General features: G+C 40.2%; 1 protein-coding gene across 14 annotated transcripts in view; it reads right to left on the bottom strand.

The window, feature by feature from the left end:
• Positions 1 to 24,708, bottom strand: part of LOC105747476 (S-formylglutathione hydrolase-like) — a 110,193-nt gene extending 85,485 nt beyond the window's left edge. For 9 of the 14 annotated variants that reach the window (XM_071208302.1, XM_071208306.1, XM_071208303.1 and 6 more), the window contains exon 1: positions 24,432 to 24,650. Coding sequence is in view for 1 of the 14 variants with exons in the window: in XM_058276735.2 (XP_058132718.1) it covers positions 24,432 to 24,487 (56 nt within the window). In the remaining 13 variants the exon portion in view is untranslated. Of the gene's footprint in view, positions 1 to 24,431 lie in introns of all 14 variants that reach the window. The other 5 variants (XR_009180728.2, XR_009180729.2, XR_011645863.1 and 2 more) reach the window with 4 other exon arrangements.
• Between the last annotated feature and the right edge of the window lie 232 nt (positions 24,709 to 24,940).

Genomic DNA, 24,940 nt, shown 5'->3' with positions numbered 1-24,940 from the left:
CATACCACCTGAGGAGCCACAGCCATCACCAAAGGCCAGGCTGAAGGAGCCTGGACACCACCTGCCAAGGCCTGCGGCCTGGAGCTGAGCATCATGGGAGGGAGGGGTGGGGCAGCTTCCAGCACTGCCCACGTGCAGGCCCCACCCAGACCTTAGGGCCCACCCCAGGCCTCCAGACTGGGGATGGCCCCACCCACTTCCTGCTTCAGGCACCCAGGGTTCAGCTTGTGGATCATCTGAACCATTCCTCAACTTCTGTTTTTCTTTAATCTTGAACATTCTCCATTTAATTTTTCAGCCCTTTCAGGTTTTCACTTTTTCTATCTACTTAAGCATTATCTTGTCACACTATTTCTTAGAGATTATACTTCAATTTTGAGCTGCATTTCCATTTTTATTTCTTCTCATTCACTTTTTGAGTTTTTAAAATTTATGATATCTTATCATATATTATTTCATTTTCTTAATGCCCATTCTCTACTTTTCAGAAAGTATATTTCAGTACATAATATAGATCATGACAAAGAGCTTTCATTCATTTGTTGTGGATTACTCTGCACCTACTCCTTTTCTCCCTATATTACTTTGATACTTGAGAATAACAATGTTTTTTCTCTCGGTTTCCATATGATTTTAAAAATTTTATAGACAGAAGTGAGACTGAAAATAGCTTTCTAACAATACAGCTCTATTTCTCTTTCTATATGTTTTATGAAATATTTTAAAGTATGGAAGCTTCCTTCCTGATATTTTCAGATTCTATACTTCCACCACTCTTCCGAGAAGGGTCTTCACTCAGTTCATTACCTCTACTGCACCTTTTCTTGTCTATTTTCTTTCTCCATCTGACTACTGAATGTTCCTTTTACATGTACTCTTCTCTTGAGAAACATTACTACATTGCCAAAATCTAGTCATTCTCTATACGTCTATAGATTTTCAAAATCAATGATCTATAAAAGCCTATATATACTCAAAAGCAATATGTATATGTTATTTCAATAAGTTACACTATATTTCATTTTTGAATTATCTTGTGTTTGTATATTTAATGTATTGTATTCCTACAATCATTAGCTTTTAGTTTCTTATACTTTATGACTACAGTTATTTTCTCGCTAATTTTAAATCAATCTATTTGTATACATATTTGGTGTTAGCAATCATGGTTCATAGTCAGCAAATTTTGAAAATTTTTTATTGCTTTAGATTTGTAATCAAATAGGTTCAGTGTCATTTATATCTGAACTACAATATTACCACCATATGGCTTGATACCTATCATGAGATACACACATGGTTCTCAAGGATTCTGGCTAATACTTGTTCTTACTCCAATTAAAATACTATTTTATAAATAACCCGAGGAAAGAAAAATTCATTTAATAGGGTTTATTGCATTTTTAAAATTTAAGAACACATCAAAATATTTCAGGCATAGTCTATCATGATCTTATTATTAAACCTTGAACATATGGACATTAGTGAGAATTAAGTTCTTCAAAGCCACAAAAATGTAGGTATCCTATAACTCACATTCCAGGATTTCAGAAATGCACTCACAGGATGCCTATAATTTGGGGACTTTCTGCTGCTCACTACCTGGATGGTCATTTGTGGAAGTCATTCTACTCTGTTCACACCTACATTTAAAAAATCCACGGCTAACATTACACTCAATAGTGAAATACTGAAAATCTTTCCCAACAGTTCGTGAACAAGATGAGTTAACTTACTTTCATCACTGATTTTCAACATTGTACTAGAAGTTCTAGCCAGAGCAATTGGGTAAGAAAAAGAAATAAAGTTATCCATATTGGAATGGAAGAAGGAATGTTATTCCTATAGATAATATACTCCTTTAAATAAATAACTCCAAGAAGGCACAGTACTAATGCAACAATAAAGGCATTAAGCAAACTTGCATAGTAGGAGATAAATGCACAAAAGTCAGTTTCATTTACACAGCACAGCAAAAAAAAATTCCATTCAATTAGCTGCTAACAAATAAAATAGCTAAAATGAATTTAATGAAAGGATAAAACACATGAACATTAGCAAACATAACTAAATGAAACTAAAGAAGATCTAAACATATGGCTAGACATCCATTGTTCAACGATGATAAGACTGTATTGTTCTAATATCAATACTACCCACAGGGAACTACAGATTCAGTATAATAGTTATAAAAATCCCAGCTGCCTTTTTGTTTACAGAAATGGAAAAATCAATTCTCCAATTTAAATGGCTTCAATTAGTGTCTTTAATAGAGAAAACAATCACCTTTCTTCCTTGTGAGGCTGGGATAGACCAATTTATATAACATGAGGAGGGCTTTCATTGAGAGCTGGTTGACTTGGGTAGGAATATGTGGGATTCTCTGAGGGATATTGGGGTTCACAGAAATTTGAGTCATAATTCTCCCTGTTAATGGAGGGCAATATTTTCCTGTAAATCTCATGCGGACTCAGAGGCCAGGATGCGGAATATCTCTGAGTACAGAGCTGTGTCTCCATTGCCATATTTTCATTCAGGCTGGGTGCAGTTTTTGGTTCTCAGAAGGAAGTAGAGGTCTCTGAAAACACAATAATTGACCAAGTCCCCTCCTCTTTGTACCCTAAATCACAGGATCTGCAGTGAATTAAGCATGAGCAAGGGTATAAAAATTCATTCAACATCACTAGTGACCAGTAAAATCAATAAGAAAACTAGAAGGTCTCACTGCTACATCTTCTGGAGTGCACATGATCTGGGAGAAGAAGGATTGAAATAGGAAGGTGCACAGTCCAGGCTGCTGAGGGAGTTGTTTAGATCTTTAGTCAGAGAAACACCTTGACCACCTCTAGAGAAGTTCTCGTATCATTCTACTTTTCAACTCCAGAATTTCTATTTCCACTAAATGTATACTTTCTAGCCCTTTATTGATATTCTCTACTTGGGGAGACATCATTCTCATGTTTTCCTTTCACTCACTGAGCAGATCAAAAATTTGTAGATGCACTAATCTGGAAAATGGTGTCGATGTAAGTGGGTACTGCTCATCTCTTGAAAAAAAATGGCAGAGAGGGGGCAGGTGTCTAACTTGAGTGAGCTGTATTGGCAATCCGAGGAGCAGGAGGCAGCAGGCATCATTCAGGAGGGAGCTGGACAAAGAGATAAAGAGCCCAAGGGAAAACCGTGAGGTGCTCACCCCTGTGGCTGGAAAAGGTAGTGGGCAAACCCCACCCTCAAGGCAAATAGCCTCCATGGACTCGCTGGCCCTTAAAGGCCAGCTGAGGGGGAGGGAGCATTCCCTGGGAAGAAGTGGGTCTGCTGCAGGGTGGGGAGTAGTTTCCCTTCTGTGGGTTTGGAAACCTCAGCCCCCTTTGAATCTTGGGGAGGACAGCAGCCAGCACTGGGGTGGCCCTGGGGAGAGTGGAGGGGGAGTCTGCTCAGGCAGGCTGTCACACCCAGCCACCCTGGGAGAGAGGAACTTGATCAAGGAGGGGCAGGGATGGGCACCCAACTAGCCCAGCCCCTGAAAGCTGTTAGAAAGTCCAACTCTCAAGGGAAACAGGGCCAGGAAGAGCCAGACAAGCTTCCAAAAGGCTGCTTCACTCGTAGAGTTGCTGCAGCACAAGGGGAAGCCCCTGCCTTGCATGGAGGTGTCTGGGAGCCCTGGTACCTCCTGGTTGAAGGGATCCAGAGAGAGTAGGCACACTGTGAGCACCTCATGATAGGGACAGAAGGCTGAGGATCTATTGTTTTTTAATGGTTTCTTGGATTATTTTTTCTTTTTCCTTTATTTTACTTGGTAAAACTGGATGCATCACCTGTGGAAGGCAGGCTGCAGGTGACTGATGAGCACCAGCAGACTATGAGGTCTCTGGGGGCCTAAGAGGGAAGGCTGCTCTTCTGGGGTGGCTTCTTTGTTACTCTTTTCTTTTCTTTCTTCTTTTCCCTTTCTTTGTTCCTTTTTTTAAACTTATTTTTCAACCTATTTTATTTCTCTTCCTTTTGTTTTTCTGCCTTCTGAGTTCTGTTGCTTTTCTTTCATTCTACCAGATTTTGTTTGGTCTTCATTTTTTCTTTTTCTCTTTCCTTTTTCTTTCCTTCTTCTTTCTTCTGATGTGCTTGGCATTTTAATTCATCCTATTTTTGTCTATTTTTATTCTTGTCTAATTTTTTCTATTCCAAATCTTTTTATTCTTAGTCCTTTCTATTTTTTATGGTGTTTTACATATATTCCTTCGTTTCCTAGCTCTTATGCAGTTCTTCTTTACTTTTTTTGCATTATTATTACTATTATTCTTCTTATCTCTTTCCTTTCCTATGGGTTTAGCATTTTTTCCCCAAGGGAATAGAGACAACTGGGAGGATATTCTAGAGGACCAAACATCAAAAAACAACTTTTTTTTTTAAGATTTATTTTTTTTATTTCTCTCCCCTCCATTCCCCCCATTTGTCTGCTCTCTGTGTCCTTTGCTGTGTGTTCTTCTGTGACCTCTTCTATTCTTATCAGCGGCACCAGGAATTTGTTTCTTTTTTATTGTGTCATCTTGTTGTGTCAGCTCTCCCTGTGTGCAGCACCATTCTTGGGCAGGCTGTACTTTTGTGCTGGGTGGCTCTCCTTATGAGGCATACTCTCTCCACATGGGGCTCCCCTACTTAGGGAATACCCCTGCATTGCACAGCACTCCCTGCATGCATCAGCACTGCGCATTGGCCAGATCCACATGGGGCAAGGAGGCCCAGGGTTTGAACAGTGGACCTCCCATATGGTAGGTGGATGCCTATTCATTGGGCCAAGCCCACTTTCCCCCAAAAAACAACCTTGAGGACTGCCAGGAAAAGGGATTAAGATGTTAGCTAGAGACTGACATGCCTACAAAAAAAAGCACCCAGAAGGCAGGTACCTATCTAAAGGAGGGGCTCTGGATATTTATAGAACAGGAAGGTGCTCTGAGTCATCTGGAAGGTACTGGAAAGATAAAGAAGAAAACCAGGAGTTGCTCACACCTGTGGCTGGAAATCGCACATATGCCCCACAATCCCTGCAAGTAGCCACATGGCCCCTGGCTTGCTGCTGCCAAGGGACTGGGAAGGGGTGTTCCCTGGGAGGAAGAGGGGTCTGGCAGATACTGGACAGTGGTTTCTTTGTGGTGAGTTTGGGCAGCTCAGGCTCTTTGGAATCTTGGAAGAGACCCAGACCTGCCTGGGAGAGGGGAGATGGGATCCCCTCAGGCAGGCTGTTGTACCCAGATGCCCTCCTGAGGAGAGAAAGCCATTAGACTAGAGAGGGGCTGGCCACAACTGCCTCATCAGCAGGACTCTAGCAGGTACAGAAGTCTACAAACACCTGGGGAAGGTGGCACCTCACTCTCTAAAGACCCATTAACCTAAGGAGACAATTTAGCTGAGTGGAGGGAGTCCTGCCTTGCATGTATAAGGCCCCTGGTCAAAGGTGTGACCCAACTGGTTATCAGGCATCAGCTTGTAGTTTATGACAAGGAACTCTTTTTGATTTAAGTGCTCTTTTTAATTTAAGTGCTCTTGGACTTGTTATTTCTTTGCTTTAAAAAAGTCCCCCTTCTTTATTTTAACTTTTTAAATTTTAATCACCAAAACTGAGTACATCAACTGCCTGTACAAGGTAGGCTGCAGGGTGAATGATGAACACCAGCAGCCTGAGAAGCTCCTTAGGGACCCAAAGAGAAGGCTGTTTTTCCTCAGTTGTTTTGTTGTTGCTGCTGCTGCTTCGTTTCTTTCGTGGTGTTTCCCCTCTCTTTGTCCCCCCAATTCTATACATTTACTGATTTTTTTTCTACCTACATAATTTCTTTTCTTGCCTTCATTTATCTATCTTCTGTTTTCTGTTCTTTTTCATACACCTTGCCTATTTCTCTTGGTCTTCAATTTTTAAAAAATTTTTATTTCTTTTTCACATTCTGTTTTTGTTTTCTTTCCTTATTTTTTTACATTTTGCTTTTCTTTTCACTTCTCTACTCATTATTCCAGTCTTTTAATTCATTATTTTTCTCTATTTTTTCTCATTTCATTCTTTTGATTCCACTTTTTAAAACTTATTCCCCTGTCCTTCTTAAGATTTTTTTACTCATGTGGAGTATATATTTTCCTAGGTCTTGTATGATCCTTATTCTACCTTTTATTATTATTACTGCTATTATTATTCTTTTCCTCTTCTTATCTCTTTCCTTTCCTCTGCTCATATTTTTTTTTCAAGACAACACAGGCAAGGAAATACAATAAGAGGAACAAAGTGTCAAAGTGAAAACTTACAAAATGCAAAAACAATAACTAAATAAAACACCAATTCTATACATTTACTGATTTTTTTCTCCCTACAGAAAGAGAAGTTAACCAACTGAATAAACCCATCAAGATAAACAGATGCCTAGACACCAACAAAAAATTTTGAACCATACTAAGAAACAGGAAGACATGGCCCAGGCTAATGAACAAATTGAGAAAAAGGAGGAAATACAGAACATGGAACTAATCAAAGATGTCCAAATATCATGAGTCAACTTAATGAAGTAAAGGAAGAGATTGAGGATATTTAAAAAAAACAGGGGGAAGCAGATTTGGCTCAACAGATACAGTGTCTGCCTACCACATGGGAGGTCCAAATTTCAAACCCAGGGCCTCCTGACCCATGGGATGAGTTGGCCCAGGTACAGTGCTGATGTGTGCAATGAGTGCCGTGCCACACAGGGGTGTCCCCTGCATAGGGGAGCCCCATGCAAAAGGAGAGTTGTCCAGCATGAAAAAGTACAGCATGCCCAGGGTGGCACCACACACACACAGAGGTGATGCAGCAAGATGATGCAACAAAAAGACACAGATTGCCGGTGCCACTAACAAGAATGCAAGCAGACACAGAAGAACACACGGCAAATGGACACAGAGAGGAGACAACTGTGGGGAGGGGAGAAAGCGGAGAAAAACAAATAAAATAAATCTTAAAAAAAAGACACTGGGAGTACGTACTGAAGATTTCGAAAACATACATACATAAAAAGATAATGGATATGATGGTGATTAATGGCACAATGCAGGAAATCAAAAATACACTGAAAGTACAAAACAGCAGATGTGAACAGACAGAGGAAAGAATCAATGATGAGGAAGGCAGTACATATGAAATCAGATAGCAAAATGAAGGATGAAAAGACTGAAAAAATCCAGCAGGGACTGAAGGATTTGAATTGCAGAAGCATATGCACTGTAGGCATTCCAGAGGGAAAAGAGAAGGAAAAGGGGACAGAAGGAATGCTGGAGGAAATGATGGCTGAAAACTTCCCAACCCTACTGAGGGAGAGGGATGTACATGTCCAGGAAGTACAGCACAACCCAAAAAGTATAAATCTGAACAGCTCTACCCGAGACATATACTTGTCAAATTGTCCAATGCTCATGACAAAGAGAGAGTAATGAAAGTAGCAAGAGAAAAGAAACCCATCACATACAAGGGAAGCTCAAAAAGATTAAGTGCTGATTTCCCATCTGAAATCATACAGGCAAGAAGGCAGTGGGATGACAGAGTTAAGGTGCTGAAAGAAAAAACTTCCTGCCAAAAATTCTCTATCCAGCAAATCTGGCATTCAAAAAATGAAGGAGACTTCAATATATTAACTGATAATGAGAAATTAACAGCATTTGTCAATAAGAAACCTGCCATTCAAGAAATACTAAATGGAGGGAAGTGGACTTGGCCCAGTGGATAGGGTGTCTGTCTACAACATGGGAGGTCCATGGTTCAAACCCCAGGCCTCCTTGACCCGTGTGGAGCTGGCCCATGCGCAATGCTGATGCACACAATGAATGCCCTCCCACACAGGGGTGCCCCCTGCATAGGGGAGTCCCAGGCGCAAGGAGTGTGCCCATAAGGAGAGCCACCCAGTGCAAAAGAAAATGCAGCCTGCCCAGGAATGGTGCCGCACACACGGAGAGCTGACACAACAAGATGATGCAACGAAAAGAAAGAGAGAATCCCATGCCACTGACAACAACAGAAGTGGACAAAGAAGAACACGCAGAAAATGGACACAGAGAGCAGACAATGGGGGGGTTGTGGGGATGGGGAGAGAAAGAAAATAAAAAATCTTAAAAAAAAAAGAAATACTAAAGGGAGTTCTTAAGGATGGAAGGGAAAAGGAGAGAGGTGGACGAGAGTATAAGAATAAAAACATAAAAAGAAATAAAAACAACATATGGCATATATAAGTCTAAAAAAATATGGCTAATATAAGCAATTCCCTAACAGTAATAACATTGAATGTTAAAGACTTAAACTCTTCAGTGAAGACACACAGATTGGCAGAATGGATAAGGAAATATGAACCATCCATATGCTGCCTACAATAAACTCACCAAGGACCCAGGGATGCAAGGAGACAGAAAGTGAATGGATGGAAAACAATTTTATATGCAAATAATAATCAGAAGAGGGTGAGAGTAACTATACTAAAACCACACAAAATACATTCTAAATGCAAAACTATTATAAGAGACCAAAAAATGACACTATATATTAAAAAAAAGAGAAATCTATTGAGAAGAAAGAACAATCATAAATATTTATGCACCAAACCAGGGAATCTCAAAATACATCAGACAAACAAGGGAAATAACTAAGTGGGGATATACATGCCTCTATAATTGCTCTGGGGAACTTTAATACACCATTATCACCATTTAGGCAGAATATCTCAATGAGAATCAATAAAGAAGCAAAGACCCTAAATAATACATTAGAGGATCTGGACCTAATTGACATACACATAACATTACACTCAAATACTGTGCAATATACAATCTTTCTGAGAGGACATGGAACATTCTCCAGGATAGACCATACGCTAGGCCACAGAACAGCTCTCAATGAATTCGGAAAGATTGAAAGTACACAAAGTAACTTATCTGACCACAATGGACTGAAGCTTGAAATCAGCAAGGGCAGAGATGCAGATTAGGTACAAAGAGATAGAAGTTAAACAATATACTCTTAGACAATCAGTGGGTCAAAGAGAAATTTGCAAAGAAATCAATAACTACCTTGAAATGAATGAAAAAATAACACAACATAGTATAACCTATGGGATGCAGCAAAGCTGTACTGAGAGGAAAATTCACAGCCATAAATGCTGATGTTAAAAAGAAGAGGGGGGAGTGGTGGGGTGGGGGCAAGGGGGTGAATGGGGACCTCATATTTTTTGAATGTAATATATTTTAAAAAAATGAATAAATTGAGTAGAATTTGAAAAAAAAAAAGAATGTGCTAGGGCAAAATGAGGGACGAAATCAAGAAAATAGAAGATGTGGGAGTCAGGAAACAGAGGAAAACAAACAAGAGAGCAGAGAGCAGCAGAAGTAAGGGTTCCAGAGAATAGACACTAACCTAATGGCACAGATGGGGAGGAAAAACAAAAGGAAGATATGATAAAGAAATACAACACAAGAAATTAAATGTAATCAAAACATACTGCTTACTTTTACATTTAATATTTACTTAGTCATAATAATATAAACACCATTTAACTAAAAATGGAATTATTATATTGGAAGGATCAGATAGGGGAGGGAAGACTGGTGCAGTAAAAGTAAATCCTCCTTTGTTATAGCAGGAAGTAAATAACATTTAAAGATGACAGACCAAAAAACAGTGGTATAAACATATTTAAAGAAATGGAAACAACTACCAGATTAAAGTATAAAAGTTATGGGTAAGGCAGACACCTGTTTTTAAGTTATGAGCCAATCAGTACCATACGATTTCTTAACCATGTACATTATTGTTTTAATAAAAATTTAAAACTCTGAATTTAAAAAACATGAAACAATAAAGCTAACAAAGATGAGAGGAAGAACACAAAACAGCTAATATACTGTGGGCTATAGGCAATTGTTTTCTCTCTGTTGTATTTTTGTTGTGGTGGTAGAATTAATTTTATATATAATATGAATATAATCTGGCTCAGGCTTAATTTCAGTAAATTATGTAACATACAAAAAAATAAAATAAAAATTAAAAAAAAAAAGAAAGTGCTAAAATCAAAGACCTAACTGCACACCTGGAGGAACTAGAAAAAGAAAAACAAGCTAACCCCAAAGGAAGTACAAGGGAGGAAATAACAAAGATTAGTGCAGAACTAAATGAAATTGAAAATTTGAAAGGACTAGAAAAAATAAAACCAAAAGATGGCTCTTAGAGATCAATAAAATGGACAAACCCTTAGCTACACTAACAAAGAAAAAAAAAGGAAGATGCAAATACATAAAATAAGAAATGAGGAAAGGGAAATCACCACTGACCCCACAGAAATAAAGTGTATCATAGGAGGACACTTTGAAAAATTACATGCCAAAAACAATCATTTAGAGGAAATGGGCAAATTCCTAGAAACACACAAGTAGCCTACCTGGTGAAAGAAGAAAAATGAACTCAATAGACCAACCACAGGTAAAGAGATAGAATCAGTCATCAAAAACCTCCCAACTAAGAAGAGCCCAGGAGCAGACAGTTTCACATGTGAATTCGACCAAACATTCCAGAAAGAACTAACACCAATCCTGTTTAAACTCTTCCAGAAAATAGAAGTAGAAGGAACATCACCTACCTCAGTCTAGAATGCCAACATTACCCTAATACCAAACCCAAAGAGATGCTACAAGAAAGGAAAATTGCAGACCAATCTCTAATGAACCAGATGCTAAATCCTCAACAAAATACTTGCTAATCATATTGAGCAACACATCAAGCAAATGACACACCATGACTAAATGGATTTCATCCTGGGTAAGCAAGGAGCATTAAACATAAGAAAATCAATCAATAAAATACACCACCTAAAGAGATCAAAGGAAAAAAAAAGAACACATAATCATCTCTACAAATGTAGGAAAAGCATTTGACAAAACACACCCTTTCCTGATTAAAACACTCCAAAAAATAGGAATAGAAGGAAACTTCCTCAACATAATATAAGGTATTTATGAAAAACCCACAGATAAATCCTAGACAACCGTGAACTCCTAAAAGGTTTCCGTCTAAGATTGGATACAAGAGAAGGATGTCCACTGTCACTGCTCTTATTTAACATTGTGTTACAAGTACTTGCATGAGCACTGAGGCCAGAAAAAGATTTAAAAGGCATCAAAATTGGAAAAGAAGAAGTAAAAGTTTCACTATGTACAGAAGACATGATCCTATACATAGAAAATCCTCAGAAACAAAGCTTCTAGAACTTATAAATGAGTTCAGGAAAGTCAAAGGTTATAAGAACAATGCAAAAAAATAAGTAGCATTCCTCTACACCAATAATGAGCAATCTGATGAGGAAATCAAGGGAAAAAATAGCATTTATAAAAGAAACTAAAAAGATCAAATATCTAGGAATAATTTAACTAAAGAAGTAAATGACATACACAGACAACTACAAAGAACTGTTAAAGGAAATCAAAGAAGACTTCAATAAATGGAAGAATATTCCCTGCTCATGGATAAGAACACTAAATATCATTGAGATGTCTATCCTACCCAAACTAATCTACAGAATTAATGCAATCCCAATAAAAATCAACACAGCATTTTTTAATGAATTGGAAAGACTTACTATGAAATTTATTTGGAAGGGCAAGAGTCCCTGAATATTCAAAGACATATTGACAAAGTAAAATGAAATCGGAGGAATCACACTACCTGACTTTAAAGCATACTACAAAGTGACAGTGGTCAAAACTGCATGGTACTGGCACAAGAACAGACTTAATAACTAATGGAACTGAACTGAGAGTTCTGATATAGATCATGGCATATACAGTCATTTGATCCTCAGCAAAGCCACCAAGCCCACTCAACTGGGAGAGAATAGTGTCTTCAACAAATGGTGCTGGGACACTGGATATGAATATCCAAAAGAATATCCATCTCACACCTTATACAAAAACTAACTAAAGATGAATCAAAGACCTAATTATAAGAGCCAAGACCATAAAGACCTTGGAAGGTAAGAAGGGAAGCTTCTATAAGACCTTGTAATAGGAAATGTCTTCATGACCTTCAAACCCAAAGCATGAGAAGCAAAAGAAAAAAATAGATAAATGGGACCTCCTCAAAATTAAAACCATTTGCACTGGAAAGGAGTTTGTGACAAAAGTGAAAAGACAGCCTCAACAACGGTAGAAAGTATTTGGTAACCAAATATCTGATAGCAGCCTAATATCCAGCATATGTAAAGAAATCCTATATCTCAAAAATAAAAAGACAAAAAACCCATTTAAAAAATGGACAAGTGATTTGAACAAACACTTCTCCAAAGAAGCAATACAAAAGGCTAAAAAGCATATGAAAAGATGCTCAACATCACTAGCTATTAGGGAAATGCAAATCAAAACTACAACGAGATACCATCTTACTTCCACCAGACGGGTGGACATTAAGGAAATCAGAGGACTAAGGTGTTGGAGAGGATGCGGAGTAATGGACACCCTCATCTACTGCTGGTGGGAAGGTAGAATGGCCCAGCCATTGTGGATGACAGTTTGGGATTTCCTCAAAAAACTAACTGTAGTTCTGTCATAAGACCCATCAATTCCACTGCTGGGTATATATCCAGAAACTGAAAACAAAGACAAAAACTGCTTATGCACAACAATGTTCATAGCAGCTTTATTCACTATTGCCAAAACTGGAATCAATCCAAATGCCCATGAAGAGATGAATGGATAATCAAAATGTAGTCTACACATACAATGGAATATTATTCAACTGTAGAAGGAACACAGTACAACACATGGGATAACATGAATGAATCTGAAGGGCCTTATGTTGAATGAAGCAAGCCAGGCATTGAAGGACAAATATTACATGACTTCTTGGATAAGAATTAAGTTAAGTGGGCCAACTCAGGGAGCTAGAGTCTGGAAGATAGGTTTACAGGAAATAGAAAGGGAGAAGATTGTGACCCAATGCCCATAGGGGTGAAATCTATGATAAGGTGTGAGTAGTTGTGCGGTGAAGGGATATGACAGGGGTGTAGGGATACTAATGGATTGGGTGGTGCAAGCTTGACAGGGAGCTTGGGTAGGGAGGATGGGTTGGATGGTCCATGGAAAGGGGGGAAGGGTTGGGGAAAGTAGCAGGTGAACACTGGGGATTGGCAGGTATGTGGTTGAAACTACAATGCTGAGAAAATTCTTTTGGCAATATGACAAGGAAGGGCTACTGGTTTAGGGTGTTGGATGGAGGTCCATTTGGGACAGGGCACACCTGGGACAGTCTTCTAGAGAAGGTGCAAGTGGTGATTTTGTCATAGTGTGTTGGAACAGTGGAGGGAGACCCACCTAATGAGTGGAAAAGAGTTAAACTCCCATACAGGGGAGCCTTGATATGTTCTCAAACACAGGGGAGAGTGAATCTGGACAGTATGGGTGGTTCCTAATAGGGGAGGACAGACTACTGTGTCAAGCCATCAGCATTGTTGCAGGAATTACAAATCTTGTCCTTCAAGGAGTGAAGCCTTGTGGGCACAGTAAGTCCTGCGGGAAGGGAGAGGGAGGAAAGGGATCAATGGAAGAGTAGGTATTTAGGGGGCAAAGGAAGTGTTCTGTCTGATCTTGCAATGATGGACATAGGCCATGTTAAATTTCATCAAAAATGCATAAAGGTATATGGTCTAAAATGTAAACCATAATAGAAATCACTGACCATAGTTGGCAGCTATGTTTTAATATTTGTACATCAGTTGCAACAAATGTACCATCCACAAGTGAAAAAGGTTCTTAACAAGGAAAGGGGATAAACGGGGGGATGTTGGGTATATGGGAGTCCCCTAGATTCTGTATGTGACTTTACTGTGACCTAAAACTTCTTTGAAGACAAAATGAAAAAGGTAAAATACTAGGAAAGTAATGGAAGAAAATGTAAGTGTACATATAGGACAACATATATTACAGTGATGAAAGGCAAAACTTAATTTTTTAACTATTTTTCATTTTTTAAATACCCCTTTTCTAATCTTATTTTAGTTTTAGTTTCCTTAATTATGTATTTTATTTCTGACATTTAAACCTACATTATTATTCCATTTTCCTATTAAGCAAATTTGAAAATATTCTTGGCTTCATTTTTTTTTTCTTTTTTTTTATTGACTTTGTAATAATATTACATTAAAAATATATATGTGAGGTCCCATTCAACCCCACCCCCCCCACCCCCCCCTCTCCCCCCCCAATAACACTCGTTCCCATCATCATGACACATCCATTGGATTTGGTAAGTACATCTTTGGGCACCTCTGCACCTCATAGACAATGGTTCACATCATGGCCCATACTCTCCTCCATTCCATCCAGTGGGCCCTGTGAGGATTTACAATGTCCGGTGATTACCTCTGAAGCACCATCCAGGGCAGCTCCATGTCCCAAAGACGCCTCCACCTCTCATCTCTTCCTGCCTTTCCCCATACCCATCGTCCACCATGTCCACTTTTCCCAATCCAATGCCACCTCTTCTATGTGGACATTGGATTGGTTGTGTCCATTGCACCTCTATGTCAAGAGGAGGCTCAGATTCCACATGGATGCTGGATGCAATCCTCCCATTTTCAGTTGTAATCACTCTAGGCTCCATGGTGTGGTGGTTGTCCTTCTTCAACTCCATCTTAGCTGAGTGTGGTAAGTTCTTGGCTTCATTTTTGAAGAAGTTTTAAATCACAAAAGGGTTATAACTATGGTAGGGGAGGACCATTGGTGTGGGGTGTCCGTGATGGGGGATACATGGGAGGAAGTTCACCAGGGGATATATACAAGGTAGATAAATATGTTCAAATGTTCATGGGCATTGCCACAGTGGGTAGAGATTCACACAATAACTGAAAGAATATTGAAGTCCTATCCTTGGGAGCCCTGCCACATTCTCTAATGCTACAGCAACAGTCCCCCAAGGAGCAAGGACTAGTGAAAAAGGATGGTCCATTGATATACCCTTGAGATTGATGACTATGCTTATGCACTTTTTGCTCTTAAATTTGCAACTTAGCCTAGTGATGTAGAATACCTAAGAGTTATTTCCTGAGAGCCTCCATGTAACTCAAATGTGGCCTCTCCCTAAGCCAAACTCAGCATATAAATGCATTACCTTCCCCCCAATGTGGGACATGACTCCCAGGAATGAGACTCCCTGGCACTGAGGGATTACTATCAAGCACCAGCTGATGATGCAACTAGAAAAGGACACTGAACTAAAGGGGGGAAAAGGTAAAGATACATGAGTTTATATGGCTAAGAGACTTCAAAGTAAGCCAGGAGGCCGTCAGAGATTTACACTTAAAATGTCTCTGCAGGATGTCATACTGCCAAAGCAGATGCTACCACAAATACTGGGACACCTGAAGGATCCAGAGATACCCAGCTCATATGTTCAGGGCAGATAGCTCCAGAGATTGATGCCTGGCCACTGGGTCCTACTTCAGAGTTTGTGCTCCTGAATGTGACAGAGTTGGACTCAAATGTGACTTCTCAACACATGCCTCTCCTACCTCTTTAATTTGAACCTATAGTTGATGCTGGAATTGGTAGGTGTACATCCGAAAGACTTGAATCTCTGGATGGTTCATGTGTCAGCTGGGCCCTGAGCCTCAGTGGAGGTGTAACACCTACTCTCCAGTTCATTGGCCTCACCCAGGACAACTAACAAGGAGGTCAGGATGGACAACCACCATACCAAGGAACTGAGAAAGTCAACAACTGCAGGCAAGAAAGTCTCATCTATTAGCCAAATGAGATCAAAGTCGCCTCTCAGGTAGAGTAGGCATCACCATTCCAGAATCCTCAGGATTGGGGAATAAAATATAGATTAGTGTGGACTTATTGGTGTTCTACTATAGACTTACTGTGGTTCTATCAATGGAAAAACTATTCATCAATGTGGAGATATTGGCCACTGATGGTGCTGAAATCAGGAAGAGGGAAAAAGAGGTATAATATGGGGGCATTTTCAGGACTTGGAATAGACCCGAATGACATTGCAATGACAGATACAGGCTATAGCAGTTTGATATTATGGATGAATTCCAAAACAAAATATTGGATTATGTATGTAAACTGATCTTTTTGGGGGGCATATTAAATTATGTTGGATTTATAGGTTTACTTGATTAGGTAATTATGTTAGACACTTGTGCCAGAAGGGCACTGAGTCCCCACCCTTTGGTGAGCAGGGACACACAGATAAAAGGCAAGGCAAAGGACAGAGTTAAGGGTTCTTAATGTAGTAGTTTTGATGTTGGAGTTTGATGCTGAAGCTGGAGCCCTGGGAAGCAAGGAACCCTGAACCCAGAGAGAAGCAATACCCTGCAAGGGAAGAAACACAGGAAGCCTGAACCCTTGCAGATGCCAGCAGCCATCTTGCTCCAACACGTGAAAATAGACTTTGGTGAGGGAAGTAACTTATGCTTTATGGTCTGCTATCTGTAAGCTCCTACCCCAAATAAATACCCTTTGCTAAAAAACAACCAATTTCTGGTATTTTACATCAGTACCCCTTTGCCTGATTAATACGCAGGCCATTATATATTCTGCTATAAACTACGGAATTGAGTGCGAGAGAGTGTAAACTACAATGTAAACTATAATCCATGCTTAGTTGCAATGCTTCAAAATCTGTTCATCAATTGTAATGAATGTAGCGCACTAGTGCAAGAAGTTGGTAATGTTGGGAACAGTGGGAGGTGTAGGGAGTAGGGCATATGGGAATCTCTCATATTTTTAATGTAACATTTTATGTAATCTAGGGATCTTTTAAAAATAAATTTAAAAAGGACACAAAGGCCTCTGAGCTGACTACAAAGGGGTATCCAGGGGTTTACCATCCCCGGAAAGGGGAGAGAGAGGGGCAGTGCCTAAGGCTGACAGCTTGTGACCCACAGTTCTGGTCTGCTGTGTCCCACCAGCCCTTCCAGGCTGAGTGGGACCACACTGTTGTCTACCTTGGGACACTAAACAGGCCTGGAGAAATACAACATTCTCAATTTCCCTCTCTTATAGCTGGCACTGATTGTTGAGGATGGACCTTCCCAGGAAACAGGGAAGAGAGGGACAAGATCTAAGGCTGACTTGGGTTTTGACTCACAAATTTGACCTGTTGTGTCCCATGGGCCCTTCCAGGCCAGGGAGGCCTTGCCATTGCTTGCCTTAGGAGGCTGCAAGGGAGTAAAGAAATCTGACCCTCTCAATCTCCTCGATGAACGAGGACTAATTGTTGAAGATGCAGAAAGGAGTGGGACTATTTCTTACCCAGAAAATGGGAGGGGGTTGCCAGAGAAGGCTAGAGACTTTTTTATAAGAAAGTTCAAATTACAAGGCTCTTAGGCTCCAGGTAGGACCCTTTCAGATTGATCCAGGCTGTGTTACAGCAAAAACACTCTAAACAGGCATTGAACTGAGAGGACTGCCAAAGAGTGTCATCTGCTGGCAGAACTAGGTAGTACATGTGAGAAAATAAATGAGGCATTTTCTGACCTTTATAGCTTTCCTCCCAAGGCCCTAGGAAGTAGGTCTGCAACCCATTACTGGGTGCAGAGCACACCTTTGAGCAACTAACAGGGACAACCCTAATGATCCAGGCTGAATCAAGAATCAAAGAGCAACAGTAACACACTGCCTCCTGCCACTAAATCCCAACAAAAGACAAAGAAATTGAGCATCTGAGGAAACTACATACTAATCAGGTGCCTAGAATCAGCAAAAATTTATGATCCAGAAGAAGAAAATGGAAGACATAGCCCAGGAAAAGGAATATATCAAAGTCCCAGAAGAGATGCAGGATTTGAGAGAACTAATTAATGAGATGCGTACCTATTTCCAAAACTAAATTCATGAGTTGAAAGACAATATGGCTAAAGGGATGAATGACATCAAGAAGATGTTGACCAAGCAAAAATAGAATTTGAAATATGGAACAGAAAAGCAACAGAGCTCATGGGAATGAAAGGCACAATAGGTGACATCAAAAACACATTAAAGGTCTACAACAATTTCAGGCAGACTTGAAAGGACAGAAGAAAGTATAAGTGATACCAAACACAGAACAGCTGAGATTGAAGAGAGAAAAGAACAGAGGGAGGAAAAATGCAGAAAAAAATTGAGCAGAGGCCCGGGAGATGAATGACAACAGAAAACACAACAACATACATGTCATGGGAGTTCCAGAAGGAGAAGAGAAGGGAAAAGGAATAGAAAGAGTATTTAAGGGAATAGTTAAAATTTCCCAACACTCACAAAAGGAATGATCCTGCATGTCTAAGAAGCCCACCTTATCCTAATCAGAATAAATCCAAATAGACATACTCCAAAACATATATTATTCAGAATGTCAAATGTCAAAGATAAAGAGAAACTTCTGAGAGCAGTAAGAGAAGCAAATCATCACATACAAGGGATGCCCAGTAATAGTGTGGATTTCTCATCAGAAACCATGCAGGCGAGAAGACAGTGGTTATGATGCAATTAGGAGACTGAAAGAAAAATAACTGCCAGCCAAGAAGTCTGCACCCAGCAAAACTGTCCTCCAAATATGAAGGTGAGTATAAAATATCCACAAACAGAAACTAAGAGAGTTTGTAAAAAAGAATCCAAATTGCAGAAAATAATAAGGAAGCCATGGAGCCTGAAAGAAAAAGAAGAGAAAAGCCTGTAGGAGAGTAGAGAAAAAAGAAGAGCAGAAAGGATAACCAAGAGAAAAAAGACAGACCAAAATATGACATGACACATGAAAAGCAAAGAATAAAATGTAGGAAGTAAACAATGCATTTACAGTCCTAGCATCGATTGTTAATGGATTAAATGCACCAAACAAAAGATATAGATTGACAGGATGGATAATAAACACATGAGCCATCCATATGCTGCTTATAAGAGACCCACCTTTGACTCACGGATAAAAACCAGCTAGAAGTAAAACGTTGGAAAAAGACACTCCATGCAAATAGTAACCAAAAAAGAGCAGGGACAGCTATACTATTATTGGACAAAACAAACTTGAAGTGAAAAAAAGTTATGAGTCAGAGAAGGTCATTATATATTAACGAAAAGGCCAACCCACCAGGAAGATATATTTATGCACCTAACCAGGGTGCCCCAAAATACATAAGACAAACTCTGTCAAAACTGAAGGGAGAAACAGGCATCTGTACAATAATCACTGGAGAGTCTAATACACCACTCATATTATGAGACAGAACAACTGGACAGAAGATCAACGAGGAAACAGAGAACTTAAAGAATAAATGAGTTAGACTTAACAGACACACAGAATGCTACATCCAAACGCAGCACGTTATACATTCTTCTCAGGTGCCCATGGATCCTTCACCAGGATACACCACATGTAGGGCACACTGCCGGTCTCAATACATATGAAAAGACTGAAATTATACAAAGCACCTTCTTAGAGCATAATGGAACAAAATTGGAAATCAAGAATAGACACGAAAAAGGTAACTTTGCAACTTGTGGAGTCTAAACAACACACTCTTAAATGATCAGTAGATCAAAGAAGAAATTGCAAGTGAAATCAGTAAATGTGTAGACAAATGAAAATGAGAACACAAATTACCAAAACAGCAACCGATACAGCAAAGCCAGTCTGGAGAGGGAAATTTATAGCCCTAAACACCTATGTTAAAAAAGTAGAAAGAGTTAAACTCAAAGACTTAACTGAACACCTAGAGAAAATGGAAAAAGAACAACAAACCAATCCTCAAAGCAAGCAGAAGGAAAAAAATAATAAAGATTAGAACAGAAATAAATGAAATTGAGAACAACAACAACAAAAAATAGATAAAATCAAAACCAAAAGCTGGTTCTTTGAGGTCAGTAAAATTGACAACTCGCTAGCAAGATTAACAAAGGAGAAAAATAGGTAAATAAATACAATCAGAAATGCAAGGAGGGAAGTAATGACTGACCTCACAGAAATAAAAAGAATCAAAAGACAATACTATGAGAAACAGTATGCTAACAATGACAACCTAGAAATGGGCAAATTCCTAGAAAGGCAGAACCAATCTACACTGACGCTACAAGAAATACAAGAATTAACAAGCCAACCACATTTAAAGAGACTGAATTCATCATCAAACACCTCCCAACAAGGAAAAGCTCAGGACCAGATGACTTCAGAGATGAATTCTACCAAGCATTTCAAAAAGAATTAACAACAATCCTGTTTAAACTCTTCCAACATGATGAAGAGGAGGGAAAATTACCCCACTCCCTTTATGAAGCCAACATCACCCTAACACCAAAGCCAGATAAAGACACTACATGGAAAGAAAAGTACAGACTCATCTCTTCAATGAACACAGAGATGCAAAAATTCTCAACAAAATATTGGCAAATTGAATCCAGCAGCATTATCGAAGACTTACACATCACGACCAAGGGGGATTTGTTCCTGGTATGCAAGGCTAGCTCAACATTAAAAAAACCATCAACATAATACGCCACATTAAAAAAAATTGAAGGGAAAAAACATGATGATCACAATAGAGACAGAAAAGGCACTTGACAGGACCCAGCATTCTTTCCTGGTAAAAAACACTTCAAAAGGTATGAATAGAAGGAAAATGCCACAATAGGATAAAAGGCATATATGAAAAACCCACAGCCAACATTGTACTCAGTGGGGAAAGGTTGAAAGCTTTCCACCTAAGATCAGGAACAAGACAAGGATGCCCCCGATCACCATTGCTATTCAACATTGTACTACAGGTTCTAGCTAGAGCAATTAGAGAAGAAAAAAAATTAAAGGCATCCAAATAAGAAAAGGGGACGTAAAACTTGCACGACCAGCAGATGACATGATCCTATATTTAGAAAATTCTGAAATGTCTACAACAAAGCTACTTGAGATAATAAATGAGTTCAGCAAAGCGGCAGAATACAAGATCCACATGCAGAAATCAGTGTTCTTGTACAGTAGTATTACACAATCTGAGGAGAAATCAGGGGGAAGATTCCATTTACAATAGCAATAAAAAGACTCAATATGTAGGGAACAACTTAGTCAAAGAAGTACAGGACCTAGACGTGGAAAACTACAAAACAGTGGCAAAAGAAATTTAAAATGATCTAAACAAATGGAATGACACTCCGTGTTCATGTACTCTAAGACTAAATATCGTGATGATATCAATCCAAACTAAATTGATTTATAGACTCAATGTAATGCCAATCAAAATTCCAACAGCCTAATTGACAGAAATAGAAAAGGCAATTACCAAATTCATTTGGAAGGGAAAAGGCACCCAAGTAATCAAAAGCATTCTAAAAAAGAAGAGCAACATGGGAGGAATTTCACTGCCAGACCTTGCAACATATTACAAAGCTACAGTGGTCAAAACAGCAAGGCACCGGCATAAAGAGAGACTCGTCGATCAGTATAATAGAATTTAGAGTCCATAAATAAACCCTCACCTCCACGGTCAACTAGTTTTTCAGACACCTACCAAGTCCATGTTAATGGGGAAAAAGTCCCTTCAATAAATGGTGCTGGGAGACCTGGATATCTATAACCAAAAGAATGGAATGGAACCCATATCTTACATCCCATACAAGAATCAACTCAAAATGGATCAGAGACCTAGATATAAAAGTAAAACTTTTATATCTACCATAAAACTGCTTGAAGAGGGAAGCAGACTTGGCCCAGTGGTTAGGGCATCTGTCTACCATATGGGAGGTCCACAGTTCAAACTCGGGCCTCCTTGACCCGTGTGGAGCTGGCCCATGCAGAGTGCTGATGTGCGCAAGGAGTGCCGTGCCACGCAGGGGTGTCCCCTGTGTAGGGGAGCCCCATGCTCAAGGAGTGTGCCCCATAAGGAGAGCCGCCCAGCACGAAAGTAAGTGCAGCCTGCTCAGGAGTGGCACCGCACACACGGAGAGCTGACACAGCAAGATGATGTAACAAAAAGAAACACAGATTCCCATGCCGCTGACAACAGAAGTGGACAAAGAAGAAGATGCAGCAAATACACATGGAGAACAGACAACCAGGGTGGGAGGGGGGGGAAGGGGAGAGAAATACATAAACAAATCTTAAAAAAAAAAAACTGCTTGAAGAAAGTGTAGGGAAACATCTTAAAGACCTTGTGCTACATGGTGGTTTCTTGGACCTTACACCCAAAGCACATGAAACAAAAGAAAAAATAGATAAATGGGACCTCCTCAAAATTAAACACGTGTATACCTCACAGGACTTTGTCAAAAGGGTGTAAAGGCAGCTGCCTCAGCAGAAGGAAATACTTGGAAATCACATGTCCAATAAGGGATTAATATCCATGATATGTAAAGAGACGTTACAACTCAAAAATTAAAAAAGACTCAATTAAAAAATGGGCAAAAGACATGAATAGATATTTGTCCAAAGAAGAAATACAAATGGCAAGAAAAAACATGAAAAAGTGTTCAATATGAGTAATGATTAGGGAAATGCAAATCATAACTAAGAGATATCTTTTCACACCAATCAGAATGGCCACTATTAAAAAGTCAGAGAACTACAAATGTTGGAGAGGATGTGGAGAGACAGGAACTCTTACAATTGGTGGAAATACAGAATGGTACAGCCACTGTGGAGGACTGTTGGGCAGTTCCTAAAGAAGCTGAATATAGGGAAGCAGACTTGGTCCAGTGGTTAGGGCATCCGTCTACCACATGGAAGGTCCGCAGTTCAAACCCTGGGCCTCCTTGACCCGTGTGGAGCTGGCCCAAATGCAGTGCTGACGCGCACAAGGAGTGCCCTGCCACGCAGGGGTGTCCCACACATAGGGGAGCCCCACGCGCAAGGAGTGCACCCCATAAGGAGAGCTGCCCAGGGCAAAAGAAAGTGCAGCCTGCTTAAGAATGGTGCTGCACACACGGAGAGCTGACACAAGATGACGCAACAAAAAGAAACACAGATTCCCACGCCACTGACAACAACAGAAGCGGACAAAGAAGAAGATGCAGCAAATAGACATAGAGAACAGACAACTGGGGCAGGGTGGGGATGAGGGGAAATAAATTTTTTTTTTTTTTTTAAAAAGAAGTTGAATATAGATTTGCCAGCGACCCAGCACTATCACTATTGGGTCTACACCCAGAATTGAAAGCAGTGATACAAATACACATCTGCACACCACTGTTCATAGCAGTGCTAGTCATCATGTCAAAAGCTGGAAAGAAGCCAGGTGTCCATCAACTGACAAATAGATAAACAAACAGTGGTATATTCCCACAATGGAATATTATCCAGTACTTAAGAAGAAATAGGCAAGTGGATTTGGCCAGACAGATAGGGCGTCTGCCTACCACATGGGAGGTCCAAGGTTCAAACCCAGGGCCTCCTGATCTGTGTGATGAGCTGGCCCACGCACAGTGCTGATTTTCCCAAGGAGTGCTGTGGCACGCAGGGGTGTCCCCCACATAGAGGAGCCCCATGTGCAAGGAGTGCGCCCCATATGGAGAGCCGCCCAGCGTGAAAGGAAGTGCAGCCTGCCCAGGAGTGGTGCCACACACATGGAGAGCTGACAGAAGAAGATGACGCAACAAAATGAGGTACAGATTCTGGGTGTCACTGATAAGAATACCAGTGGACACAAGAAGAACACACAGAAAATGGACACGGAGAGCAGACAACTGGGGTGGGGTGGGGAAGGGGAGAGTAATAAATGAAAAATAAATCTTAAAATGAAAAAAAGTCCTAAAACATTTGACAACGTCAACGAAACTGGAGGACATTATGTTGAGTGAAGGAAACCAGACACAAAAGGACAAATACAATAAATACGAGATCGCTATGAACTAAATATGTTATATAACATACTGTATGATTCCATTTATATAAAATGTAACTATAAATCATTTTATAGAGGGGGGAATAAAAGTATCTGTGCAAGAATAGCTAAAAAGGGGAGCTGTGAACAGTAGGGGAAGCACAGATGGAGAAGGGATGGATTTACCTTTTTATTATTATTGAAATTAAGAAAATGCGCTAATAAGATTGAGATGATGAATGCACAACTATGTGATGGTGTCAAACACCACTGATTGTGCGGTGAACTGTATGTATGCTTTGTTGATATGTATCAATAAAAATGATTTGTTAAAAAAAAATGACAAACAGCACTTAAAAATGGGAATCTATGTAAATAACACTTTCACCAGAGAAGAAACATTCAATTCTTTCACCAGTAGGGAAATACAAAATAAAATCTGCTATGACTTATCATATAGACATAGTAAAATGGCTAAAATCAAGAAAGATAATACCAACTGTTCACGAAGATGTGGAAAACCCGGAGTTCTCATACATTGCTAGTGAGAATGCCAAAAGGTGCTACCACTTTCGGAAACATTTTGTCAGTTTCTTAAAAATATAAACTTACATCATTGTTGCTAGTTCCACTCCGCGGTATCTATCCACGACGACTTGCTGTACCATGATTCCCACAGCAAGTTCAGGGCAAGTTCACGGCCGCCAAAACTGGAGAAACATACAAACGCCTGTCACCCGGGGCTGGGATGAGAGGAGGTGGTACATGGTAAACAGCTGTGCAGCTCTAACTAGGTAACTGCACTCAAGTAACTGTCACAGATGAACAAGTTATCCGTGTTTGGAAAAATGCCAAAGACTGAAGCAGGCCCCGAGTCCCCCGCCCACGCCCCCGCTCCCCCGCCAAGGGCGCCCCCACGCCCCTGGCGACAAACCGCACGCAGAGGGCAGGGCCTGCGGGGCCGCCGCGCACAACCGTCCAGCGAGCGGGAGCTTGGGCGGCCGCGGGCCGGGCGCGCCCTCAGCGCCGCGCGGGGACGGCCGCTCGCCCGCTTTTTCCGCGCTGCCGGCGGCCCCGCAGCCCCGCGCCCCGCCCCGCCCGCAGGCCCGCGGGCGCTCCCC

This window comes from Dasypus novemcinctus, chromosome 15 (genome assembly GCF_030445035.2).
Source record: "Dasypus novemcinctus isolate mDasNov1 chromosome 15, mDasNov1.1.hap2, whole genome shotgun sequence".
In the NCBI taxonomy this organism is placed as follows: Eukaryota; Metazoa; Chordata; class Mammalia; order Cingulata; family Dasypodidae; genus Dasypus; species Dasypus novemcinctus.
Note: the sequence above shows the minus strand (reverse complement) of the source record. Positions and strands in the feature narration are given on the sequence as shown.